The sequence below is a fragment of the Leptonychotes weddellii genome, chromosome 4 (genome assembly GCF_054177405.1).
Source record: "Leptonychotes weddellii isolate Sample4059 chromosome 4, ASM5417740v2, whole genome shotgun sequence".
Lineage (NCBI taxonomy): Eukaryota > Metazoa > Chordata > Mammalia > Carnivora > Phocidae > Leptonychotes > Leptonychotes weddellii.
This window is the reverse complement of record NC_138372.1, coordinates 24661284-24674571: the sequence shown is the minus strand read 5'-3', so window position 1 is coordinate 24674571 and position 13288 is coordinate 24661284. Positions and strand designations below refer to the sequence as shown.

General features: G+C 40.2%; 1 protein-coding gene across 1 annotated transcript in view; it reads left to right on the top strand.

Moving 5' to 3' along the window:
• The window catches only part of SFPQ (splicing factor proline and glutamine rich), a 15957-nt gene extending 8080 nt beyond the window's left edge, over positions 1–7877 (top strand). The window contains exons 10-12 of the mRNA XM_081818060.1: positions 5802–5844; positions 6760–6847; positions 7784–7877. Of these exons, the coding sequence (XP_081674186.1) occupies positions 5802–5825 (24 nt within the window). The 3' untranslated portion in view covers positions 5826–5844; positions 6760–6847; positions 7784–7877. The remainder of the gene's footprint in view (positions 1–5801; positions 5845–6759; positions 6848–7783) is intronic.
• Positions 7878–13288: the final 5411 nt, after the last annotated feature.

Here is a 13288-nt window from a genome sequence, read left to right as displayed (position 1 = left end):
CTAGGCCTTCGAATGGCACATGCCATTTCTGGGAAATGTATCTGTAGGCTAAGTATTGCTTTCTACAAATAAGTACCCCCTTGTTTTAAAAAGAAGAAATGCATATTGAAGTAGTTTCATGATTTGATTTGTTTGGCATTATAGGAAGCAAGCTGGTGCTAAGTATTTTTAAATGGTTATGTAAGCAAGCTGAACTGTAAATCTTCCTTCAGGAATGTGTATTAAGATTATGGAATGGGTGAAAGACTATTGGTAGGGGGAGAAAGTGGGTATGACTAAATGGATCTTTATGGCCCTATGATCTATCCTTTCCTTGAAAGTTTCTGAAGAAAAAGTGGAAAGCTCATTCTGTTGCATTCCTCCATTCTTGTTTTTAAAAGAACAAGTCCCAAGCCCTACAAATGGCTTGTATTGAACTTTCACATTTGAATTAAAGATTGTTAAACATGAAGTCTTTTCATGTATTACTTCAAGCGATTTATGAAGATGGGGTTTAGTTTGAAAAATGCAACTCGAAAGTAAGAAGCGTAGTAACCATAAAGTAGGTTTAGCTATGTATGCATTTGTACTCTGTAACTTTTATATCTCCTTGTGCTACTGCTGGTGGGCAAAATCTGTAGGACTATAAAAATCTACTTGTTCTCTTGTCTAAGTAAACTAGTGGTGACTGTTAATGACAAATAGGGTTGCAGATAACGATTCTTACTGTAAAATATTTAACTTGTGTTTCCATAGTTTACTTTCGATGTAGCACTAAATCTGGAGAGAGTTGCCTATGCTACACAGTACAAATAGCCCTTCCTCCCACCATAAAGTGTTGGAGTGTTTCGATGGTGTTGTCAGTTGATTGTCAACTTCATTGAATCTCCTTCCATTAGGATAAGACATTTTGACTTAATATTCAAGTAGATTTAGTTACTGTTGTCTGTTAGTACAACGGGAACCTGTTTTCCCAGTGCATATATGTTAGCAGAGGAACAACTTCCTAAAATTAGGTAAAGTAATTGAACGGTTTGGCTTTGTTCTTAGTTATGTTTCCATTCAAATTTGTACATTACAGAACTCTTACTATGGAATGTGTCTTCCTCCTTTTCACCTCTGTTCTTGGTGCTAATTGGCAAAAGTAAAATTCTAAATCAAATCTTGGTTAAAATGCTGGTTTAGTATTGTGCCTGAGTACAAAGGGAAACCTATTGTTGAAACAATTGAGCACTTTCTGCATAGGAAACTGGATAATACTAAAAGTAAAACACTAGTGGAGTATAAAGGCATGTCACCCAGTTATGGTGGTGTGACTGACAGGTACATGGTGTGCTAATTAAGGAAGAGAATCTCCTTAGAAAATGCTCATTATTTCTTCACCAAGACACTTGGAAATCGGTAGTAGTTCTACCATAATTCTATCAATGAGGAAGTTTTGTCCTAAGTCATCAACTGGTGATATGTATGAGGTTTTCTGTATGGAAACAAGGGTCTGGATTTGAAAGGAATCCATTACAAGTTGATTGAATTGTATGGTAGGGACTCCACTAATCATAAAATAAGGGGTGTTCATGGGACACCCACAGAGGGTGAACTTGAATGTGTGTGGGCGGGGGCTGGTGGGGAAGTGGGAAAATCTGCCTATAAAATTAATGTTTCAGTTTATTTTTCAGATTACATGCCTTTCTTTATAAGGGATGCTGGCACAGACCCCTAAAATAAGCTTTTGTTAGTACTGTACCTTTGAAGAGTGGTGAAGGATGCTAATGGATAATCTCCTGAAAGTTGTGGCTTTGATAGCCTTACTGTGGGCTGTAGAATTGCTAAACGTTGTTTAGCAGATAATGTTGCTTAGTTTCAACTAAGTTTTGCCTTTCATCACTGAAACAGCAGTGTACCAAGGGTTGTAAGATACTCAAATAGACTTTCAATAAGTCTTGCAATGCATATGATAGTTTTTAGACTAATGTGAATTTAAATCATCTTAAAAAGGAATTTCCTAAAAGCTGATAATGAAATGTGGGGTGGGAAAGGGAATGTCGTACTTTTGAAGTATTTTAGCCATTTTTCTCATTTAAAGAAACCACCTGCCCCCATTTCCTCTTCTCCACTTTCTTTCATAATTTTAAGAGGAACACTGATCCGTTTTAAGCTTATTACTCCTAATCTTTAAAAACTGCGTTCTCTAAGAGACCCTAGTGTATTTAATTAGGTACCTTATAAGATTAACCCAATGGCTCACATTCAGTGAAACCATAATCCTCTTGGCTTAGAACACTAATTAAACTCCTAAAGAAGTACTATAAACCCCACCACTCTTTATGTATAGATGTATTATATCACTAATATAAACAGATAATAATTTGGGAAATTGTAACGTTACGCCTGTGCAATTTTTTATGAGTGGCATATTATGGCAGACAAAAATTTAGATACTTGGCTTTTCTTGGGCAAGCCACTATGTTGTGGCGGAATGTTTTCTGGTGTTCTTGGACTGCAATTGTGCACTATTAAAGTAGTGGCCTGCTACATAACTGCATTTAGCCAGCATTTCTGCAGTGCGTAACTGTGAGGAACGTAGTACCGCAAATGGCAATGGACATTAGGACCCGGATGTAGTATTCCTGCTTGCTCCAAGATTCTCATTGCCGACTGCATACAGGTAGGTAACAAGCAATATAATCTAACTTGGTGACTTGCTATGTACTTTTATTCCGTGGGCATTCTGACATCACACTTCTGACAATGAAATTACAGTGCAGCACCTAACACTTGTATGGTAAAGCTAGTTTCTATCAAAAGTGCGTGGGTTTGGGTTTAGAGCTGTAATTTGTCAGGCAGAATTCAGTGCTGTTGCAGTTCTCAGATAAAAAGTGCAAACTTGATTCTTTGGTATGTCTGATTCAGTTGCGTGGTTTCCTTTAGTTGCATTGTAACTGAAGAGAACCTGGAGCACGTCAGTGGTGTGGGGGAGAGGGAGTCAAACCATACTTGGGAGGTAGAGCGCTTTTAGCATCTTCACACGGACTGTATAGCATGCGATACTGAGTCTCTGTTGGAGCAAACTGACCTCATAGGTCAGGAATATCGAATTCAGAATGCAATCTTGGTAATTCTGCAAGTTGAGTGAATTAAGACTAAAAGTACAGTTTTTTTGGTAATGTGATTTAAATTTTTTTTTTTAAATGGGCTTCATGGGAATACCTTTGTTACTAACGTGGGCTTAGGCGGGAATCTAATGTGTATAGTACAAGTTACGTGACTTGTCTAAATATGTCTATGCTCTAAACCTGGGGGAAAGTGGTGTGGCATGTTGACTTGCCTGCAGTTGCAGACATGTTGGGAATTGTTTCCCAATCCTAAGACTTCGTCGTATTCTGTAGGATAACTGCAAATGTTCAGAGTAGCTTTTCGAATTTGGTTCCCTTATTAGCTTTAGGGATGTGATGTTATATAATCCAAAATGTTCACCAAAAAAAAAAAATCTTCAGAATCACCTTCTTTTGTTACTTAGGACTTAAGCTTTGTAAGCTTTGCATCGACTGTTGTTCCAGACCTCAATTCAACTTAACTTTGGTCTCCCGAGCTGGTTTTTAGCTAGTATGCATGAGAAACAGCTTTCATGTATAATGCTTTCTGCTCTGTAACTGGAAAGTTCGGTTTACTTTGCATAAATGCCGGTGAAAACTCTTCATGACTATGAGAATTTTCTTCCATTGTATCAAGAAAAATGGCTTGCTCTTTGGCAAGCAATTCACAAGGTGGGGACAAATTGGTACTTTAATAATGTAGTCTGTTCAAGCAAATACCTTGACTCTCCTGTTAGGTAAAAAAGCAAATGGTGACTAGTTCAGCTCTATATTAATAATACAATGCAGTGCAAACATAATGCTCAGTATTAGTGACAAGAGAATGTCGCTGAATTGACATACAACCCTGATGGGGTTTTCCTGTGGCATAATTCATTAAATCGGTGGCCAATGCTTGCTACCGTGATTTAGTGATTCGAGTGCTTAGAAATAAAAGCTCAGTTATATTTCCTAACAGCCAATAACAATTTTGAGAGAATGTATTTGTTACATAATCTGTGGACTTGAGGAACATCACTGGGGAGGGGGGTTAATTTTGCTTCATTTCTGCTTATTTCAAGATGAATAGGTTTTTGCACTTTCAAATGAGAAACCTGTGACTTAAGTCGATTCTTACTAGTTTCGATTTGTATGTAGCTATAATTTGTGAATCTTAGTGTAGAGGATCTTAAAATCACTCACTCAAAAAGCTGGGAATAAATGGGTTGCAGTAACAACACTATACCGAGGTGCTTGCATTGTATTTCATAGTCTTTTCTTGTTACAAACCAAAATTATTCTTTTTAATGAGAATGGTCTAAGGTTCAGAGGTGTGATGCCAGAATGCGTTTTCGTACTGTTAGGCCCTTGGAACAGATACCGGTGCTTTCTGAAAGATGAAAGAAATGGAATGGGTGCTCTTCACACAAGGTTGCAAAACCTACAAAGAATGCATAATAGTCTCATTTTTCCCCAAGAAAAGAGATGCGTGTGACTAGTTTTGGACTTTTAACTTTAATGGGGGTTGCATGTCTCCTATTGTTAATCATTGTCAGCTGCAGTGACATGATCCACAGTCCTGCATTTACTGCCTTTCCCTTAATGATTTTGGACAGGTTTGAGAGAGCCAGGATGTTTGTTCTGGGCCTTTATTTGGTTTTGGCTTTTGCTGATAATGTTTCAGTGTTCTCTGTCAGCTAGTGCAGTTCTCAAATGGCTGCCTATTAGGGAAAGAATTCTGAGGATTTGACTGCTCCTAATCATCTGTCATTGCTGCTAGATAATGATTGGCAATTTTTAAGACTCAACTGTGGAAATCTCACAGTTGGTAAACCATCAACCATAAAAATGTTGCTTTTGAACACCAGTGCTGAAAAGATTTATTTGGAGGGTGAAGGAGGGGGCTGGTGGATGCAGGATAGGATAATCTGGAGAATGGGGGAGAATGCAAAACGATATAGTATCCCTTATGGATGGTACATGTGCAACAGGGAGCTCTTTTTTTTATCCCCTTGGCGCAGTAACTGATAATCAGGGAGGAAGAAAAACCTGGAACTTGAATTAAGGCTGATCTTTCTGGTTTTTGTGCACTGTGGCCCTGCCAGGCATATATGGTGAAGGTGAATGTCTTCTCCCTCAGAAAAACTCAGGTTCCTTGCTGTCCCGAATAAGGCCTAGCTTCCCTGCCCTAACTGAAAACTCAGTGAGGACTTGGGAGGGAAAGAACCAGGCAAATGCAGAGGATTGCAGGATAACAACTGCATTGTTGTGTACTGTGGAATGGGGAGGGCACTCCTGGAGGACTCCTGCTGCAGGTGGTCAGTCCACCTGAGAATGGAAGACATACTTGAATGGGGAGCAGGGTATGTGCTTTTATATGAAAAGAGAGCTGATGTTAAAACTCATTTGGTAAGGTAAACGTTGTCACATACCTTCACATAAGGGATAGTATATTTTGGGTTGCAGTCAAACTTGATTGTGCTCAGACTGGTGAAAATAGATAGGCTTTTGTATTTTAAATAAGATACAGTTTTTATTTGAATTGAGCTGTCTACTTTATTACTTTACATAAGAATAATTTTAGATTTCCCCCCCCCATCAAGTTTCTTCCTGTTTTGTTTTTTTTTAATGCTGTAACTTGCCCCTAATCTTTGTCTCTGGAATTTTACTCTTTAAATTTTGAAGTTAACTAGCATTTTCAAACCTTTATACCCTTGTCTTTTATATTAACTTTCTCTTATTATTCTTTAGGTAAGAATGATTGATGTTGGCTGATACTGGAGTACACACTCAAGTAAGTTTCCTTAGAAGTCCTAACCTGTAGAAAACTTTCGAGTGTGATTTGTTGTAACGGTTAAGGAATGTGAGTTAGCTTTGTGGGATGAAACGTGTTTGATTTTTAAGATGTTTACTTCTCCTAAGGTAATATCATAATATCCATGTGTTTTTGAAAACAACATGTGGGGGCACCTGGGTGGCTCAGTCAGTTAAGCATCTGCCTACGGCTCAGGTCATGATCCTGGGGTCCTGGGATGAAGCCCCGCATTGGGCTGTCTGCTTCTCCCTCTCCCTCTGCCCCTTACCCACTTGTGTTCTCTCGCACGCTCTCTCTCTCTCTCTCTTTCTCTCAAGTAAATAAAATCTAAGAAACCAAAAAACGTGGATGTGAGTTGGGAAGTGGGGACTATTTGTTTTATTTATAAAAGTGTCAGACAGTGGAAGAATTGACAAAAGGTACATGGTTGAAACTATGTTGTACACCTGAAACTAATAGAATATTGTATGTTATGTTTCAATTTTAAGAAAAGATACAGGATTATGTAAAGAAAACCATCAAAGAAGGCTTGAATTAGTGGAGAAATGCCGCATTTTTAGAACTCTAAATTCCACTTCTGACCCATTCAGAATCTCCCTTAAGATTCTTTTACTTATCCAGCAAATAGTAGAGAACAGTCCAGTCATGGGTAGGAGGAAAAATCCCAAAAGTGTGTGTGAGGAAAATTTAGAAGAATGTAACCATGGTGTATTTACCAGGTTTTTTCTAAGCAATAAACAGAGCAAAACAAAAGAAAAATACTGATTGGAACCCAGACCTGGGCCCCACAATGTGCCTCTTGTTGATGTGAGAATAAGATGTACACACTAAAAGTTAATAAAAATGTAATACGCTATACATGTTATTTTAATAAGATTATATTTTTAATGATAGGTGGATAAGCTCTTAGTCTCGAGATGACATCATACAACGTGAGCCAAGAAGGAAAGCCACAACTTGTTAGACTGAGGAAGTATCTTAAGTAAGTTGAATGTTTCTTACTCTGTAAACTGCCTTCAGAAGAACTCTTGGGTGTTAAAAGCATAACTACTTGTGTGTAAATATTTCATTTTAACTTATTCTATGTTAAAACTTCCTATGTAGGAAATACGATGTTTTTATAATACTTGAATATATCCTTTTTTTAACAGCCCTCTTGAGGTTGTAGACCTTGTTTTTGTTGGTTTGACTCAAGCCTCAGAAAAACAGGGACTTTAGTTTTCTGTAGGAGTTTGTACGTCTGTTAACCTCTGTCCATAGAATTGTGCAAAAGAGGGTTTGGAAAACTGAAAGTTGCCTGTTTTTTTAGCCAAATAGTTATATGATGGGGCCACCTAGAGTTAATGATGTCCTAGAAGGTTTGGCAGTCTTAAAGCGCACCTCAACTCTGCTGTTGAAGCTAGGAAAGCAGTCGTAGACAGTATGTAAACAGATGGACAGGGCTGTGTGCCAGTAGTTTTTGTTACAAAAAGGTAGTAGGTGGACAGTAGCTTCCTGTCCGGCCCACCCCCGCCATCTAATACAAATGGATATATCAGTTAAAGGGCTGTCGTAATCATTTAAACAAGAGTAAGGTGGAAAAAGTAGAAATAGTGGTAAGTAATTGACTAGATTTTAAACGTAGGGAAGGTGCCAGTTAATGGAGTGTCTTAAGAGATCTCCCTTCTCAGAGTGGTTGCTACTAAAGTTCTAGTAAATGGAAGAAGTAAACTTGAATCAACTAGCTGGTGACAAAGCCTAGTGGTAAAATCTGCATCTTAATCCTTAACTATATAGATCATAAATACTGTTAATACCTCCTTCCTTGATTAGTATTACTTTGGTGTCAGAAAGTTTACTTGGTTGGTGCTAAATGATAAGTGTTTGACAACTATGATTCTTAACATCTTTTGGAGTAATTGTTTCTTTTAATTGGCAGGATGAGGTGAACTGTGTCCAGAAAACGAATGAGGAAGAGGGCAAAGAGGAATGAGCAGCCTAATTGTTGTTAATAAAGACATTTTTAAATCAGATTGTGCTTTTATTTGTTTTTGTTTTTAAGTAGGACTTTTTGTTTTCTAAAATTTTCCTTATATGTCATCACGTTGTTTTTAGGTGACATGGGCATAGAACATGATAATTCAGGACTCTTGGGGCTTTTTGGCAGAGCTACTTGAACATAAATTAACTGATCAACCTGATGGCCCTTCCTAGGCCCTTGTTCTAACTAAACTGATTAAGCCGTCAGTATTTTTAAATTGCCTTTATTCTTTATAGGTTTTATTCCTAAAATCAGTATGTGACAAATAACAGCAATTAACTACATGCCCCTCCTTGATTGGGTTTCAGACATAATACCATTTTGTATCCCACTTTTGTATTTCCCAAAACAGTTGTCAGATGATGGTTAAAGGGTACTCACATTACTTCACAAAGAAGCAAAGACAGAATTAAATCTTGCCAAATAACATGTTTGGGTTCCCCTAGGTAGCAATTTCTTGAAGTTAAAGTGGAATTTCGTATATAGTAAAATATGGATAGATTCTTTGAATGTAAGTGTAGGGAAAAGATTGTTCTAATTGACTGTAAAATCTGCTTAATAAAGAAATTTGTAAGTAAAATCTGCTTTTCTCCCTTCACTCTAGTCATTCTCGTTGAAACTTGACAGGTTAGTCGAAGGGCTCTTTGGCACCAGCTTAAGCATTTGTTCAGGAAAAGGTATGAGACATTTATGTTTAAAAGGTAATTCTGTTGCTATGTCTCTGGGGGCCACATTACTAATAGTGCAGAATTTCAGAAAGCACTAAGTTGTTAGCTTGCCATAATAAAGTAGAGGAAGTTCAGAATTTAGAACATCTTGCTGTTACTTGAAAAAGCACAAAGGAAGAGTTGAAAGCCAAAGCAGTCACTGCTCCCATGGGATTGCCTTGAAAACTGTACCAGGCAGGGATGAGATCAAGACCCTCCTGTTTATTTCATGCTCCTAGCCCTGCTAACTGTGGTTGGCATTTCTTCAAGTAAGAGGCCAGCCATCCCAAATGCAGAATCTTCTCAGTTTTTTCTAAATTTTACTACATCAGAGACAAAGCGAGCACAAGCAGGGGGAACAGCAGGCAGAGGGAGAAAGCCTGATAACGGGGCTTGATCCCAGGACCCCGGGATCATGACCTGAGCCGAAGGCAGATGCTTAATGACTGAGCCACCCAGGCGTCCCTCAGTCTTTTTTTTGGGGGGGGTTCAATTTTGTTAACTTCTGATTGCTACCTTAGGAGCTTAATGGATCTCAAGGCAAAAATCATTTGCAGTACACGAGTTAGGGGCATGATGGGGTCTTCACTACTGGAGTTCCAGGTGTTGAACTATTTGTCTAGCTGCATTATCTGCCAAGTCACTGAGGTTGTTTGCTTATCGATAAAACAGACACACTACTTTGTATGGTAGAAAGTAATGTACCTGGTGTTCAGCACAGTCACTGGCATGAAAGGAGCACATGGTATTTTAAAATCTGTTTACTAGGGGTGCCTGGGTGGCTCAGTTGTTAAGCATCTGCCTTCGGCTCAGGTCATGATCTCAGGGTCCTGGGATTGAGCTCCGCATCGGGCTCCCTGCTTGGCAGGAAGCCTGCTTCTCCCTCTCCCACTCCCCCTGCTTGTGTTCCCTCTTTTGCTGTATCTTTCTCTGTCAAATAAAATCTTAAAAAAAAATTCTGTTTATTAGTCACCAGGGTTCACAGGCAGAAAGTTAAGGATTCTTTCCCTCTATACAATGTAATAAGGTGTGTGATAGTTCTATACTGGATAGCAAAAATAGAGGAATATGTTCATTTTGGTAAGCTTTTAGACCATGGAGTCCATGGTGGAAGATTAGTAATAGGTCCTTTGTATTGAAGGGATTGGGAGGTCTGGGAAAGTGCCCCTGGGAAAGACCATTTAATTTTGACAAGTTACTTAACCTTGTATTAAGTAGGTAGGGATTCTCAGGGTGCCTGGGTGGCTCAGTTGAAAAGTGTCTGCCTTCAGCTTAGGTCATGGTCTCAGGGTCCTGGGATCAAGCCCCGCCATTGGGCTCCCTGCTCTGCGGGAAGCCTGCTTCTCCCTCTCCCACTCCCCCTGCTTGTGTTCCCTCTCTCGCTGTCCCAAAGTTTCCAAAAAAAAAAAAAAAAAAAGATTCTTAATCCTATCAGTTGTATGTTGGTAAATTGGCATTTTTAGGACTTGGCACGATGCTGGACAGATGTTATGGAGACAAGGTAGGAGAAAGGAAGCCTAAGGAAGCTCAGAGCTCAAAACGTGACAAAGTCCACATGATTTTAACAAATGATATAGGGGGCTGTAATGTTCTGCATCTGAAATGAATTCCAAAGGTTCCTGAGGCAAGAGGGAGCATAGCATTTATGAACTACCAAGAGATTGAGCATGAAAAAGACTGGGAAGAAATTAAAGGTTCAAATGGAAAAACATCCCATGTTCATGGATTTAAAGACTTAGTTGGAGCTCCTGAGTGACGGTTAAGTGTCTGTCTTTGGCTCAGGTCATGATCTTGGGGTCCTGAGATCGAGTCCCGAATTGGGCCCCCTGCTCAGCAGGGAGTTGGCTTCCCCCTCTGACTCTGCCCCCCACTCGTCCTTACTCTTGTGCTCTTGCCCTCTCAAATAACTTCACCTGGCAATATTCCCCAAATTGATGTATAGATTCAGCATGGTTCCAGCTGACTTTTTTTTTTTTTTTTTTGAGATTTTGTTTATTTGACAGAGATACAGCAAGAGAGGGAACACAAACAGGGGGAGTGGGAGAGGGAGAAGCAGGCTTCCCGAGAAGCAGGGAGCCCGACACGGGGCTCGATCCCAGGGCGCTGGGATCAAGACCTGAGCCGAAGGCAGACACTTAACGACTGAGCCACCCAGGCGCCCCCCAGCTGACTTTTTGAAATTGATAAGCTGATTCTGAGATTCATACGGAACCTTACCTCATGCTATATGCAAAAATTATAGCAAACTACTCTTTAACTCAGGAATTGCTCTGATTACTAATGTTGCATAATAAATTACCCAAAGTAATTTGGTACTTTGATCAGTCTTGTGGGTCAGGAATTTAGAAACGGCTTGACTTGGCCATTTTTGGTTGGGGTCTCATGAAAATGCAGTCGGTGGGCTGCAGTCCTCTGAAAATTCACTGGGCTTCACATTTAATAGATGCTTATTGACAGAAGTGGCAGAAGCTGGTTGTCGGCCAAGAGCTGTTGACAGTCTTGAAATTCATAGGCTAATTAGTTATTCATTTTTTCACTTACCAGTACACTTGATTTAGCCAAAAGTTTTAGCCAAAAGGTGAAGAAATGATCACTTATCTGCAAGAGATTTTGTTGTCTCTTTTGTGCCAGATATGTATTTAAATAAGTGGAGGTAACAAAGATGAAAAGATGTCCTGGGCGCCTGGGTGGCTCAGTTGGTTAAGCGACTGCCTTCGGCTCAGGTCGTGATCCTGGAGTCCCAGGATCGAGTCCCGCATCGGGCTCCCTGCTCGGCAAGGAGCCTGCTTCTCCCTCTCCCACACCCCGTTTGTGTTCCCTCTCTCGCTGTGTCTTTCTCTGTCAAATAAATAAAATCTTAAAAAAAAAAAAAAAAAAAAGATGTCCTGTCCTCAAGATGCTCTCCGGTGGGGAGGTCTACATAGGTGTAAAGGGGGAGAAACTTAACATTTTTATATGTTCCACTTACATGTCAGACACTTGATATATGTCACATAGGTTTAATTTATTCTCACAACCATTCACTAATCCTAGACATGTGCTGAAGCATGGAAATAAAAAGAATGATCTATAGTGTGCCTGGGTGGCTCAGTTGGTTAGGCGACTGACTGCCTTCGGCTCAGGTCATGATCCTGGAGTCCCGGGATTGAGTCCCACATCAGGCTCCCTGCTCAGCAGGGAGTCTGCTTCTCCCTCTGACCCTCTTCCCTCTCATGCTGTCTCTCATTCTCTCTCTCTCTTGCAAATAAATAAAATCTTAAAAAAAAAATTTAAAAAAAAAGAATGATCTATATAGTAGTAGGCAGTTGGATATTTTACTTATTTTTGAGTAGGCTCTATGCCCAACATGGGGCTCGAACTCATGACCCTAAGATTAAGAGTCGCATGCTCCACTGACAGCCAGATACCCCTGGATGTTTTAGATGGAGATTTGTGTGGAGATTTGACAAGTAGTGCACTCAACAGTAATACATGTAAGGGATAAAAAGGAAGCAGGATTAGACAGGGGGAAGTTGACATGGGATGTTACAACAGAGGTCTCAGTCAATCCATGAAATGGCCCTTCAGAGTTGTCCCAAATTGATTTAAGGGCCTTTTTGTCCCACTGGGTATTGGCTGTCTCTAGTGGAGTGGGGGGAAGGGTGGGCATAAACCCGGATGAGGTATCTCCAAATGAGGACAATTCCCAGACAGGGATACAGTTACGAACCTGTAGGGAAGTTGGGGGAGCAAGGGCCTCCATTCTGAAAGGGGTATCTGGTGGCATGCCACAGAGTCCAAAACCTGTACGTTCACATGAAGCTCAGGGAAGATTACTGGGCTTGCAATATATATTTGGGAATCATTAGCATATAGGTAACAGTTAAAGTCATGGGCATAAATAAGATTGTCCAGGGAGCATATATAAGATGAGGAATCTGAGGATGCACCTCTGAGAACACTAGGATTCAGGGGTGAGTGTAAGAGTTCATAAAGAGACTAAGGGACAGGAAAGAAGATACTCTTATAAAACAAAGGTTTGGAGGCAGAGGAAAGTATTAGCGTCTAGAGTGCAAGGAGATGGATCACTCTTGGTAGAAGGATTTTCTGTTCCTCTGAAACCAGAGGGAGGAGTAGGGCATCTGGTGTTACCCTGCTGTTTGCTGTGCTGTGAGTAAAAAGAACCTGTCTTGGGGTGTGTCTGGCTGGCTCAGTTGGTGGAGCATGCAACTCTTGATCTTGGGGTTGTGAGCTCAAGCCCCATGTTGGGCATAGAGCTTACTTAAAAAAAATTTTTTTTTAAAGAACTTGTCTAATTCAGATCCATTGAATTTCATTTTTAGCACATACAGAATTTTGGCAAGCTCATGAGCTTTCTTGCTTGGTCATCTTCCTTGGAGTCTTGTTACTCCTTGCCATCCTCTACAAGATTTGAGTTCTCTCTTTTTTTTTTAAAGATTTTATTTATTCACTTGACAGAGTGAGAGAGCACAAGCAGGGGGAGGGGGGCAACAGAGGGAGAGGGAGAAGCAGGCTTCCCCATGGAGCAGGGAGCCCGATGCGGGGCTCGATCCCAGGACCCTGGGATCATGACCTGAGCTGAAGGCAGATGCCCAACCATCTGAGCCACCCAGGCGCCCCTTGAGTTCTCTTTTGATCATATTTAAAGTTCATTTTTGGGACGCCTGGGTGGCTCAGTCGTTAAGCGTCTGCCTTC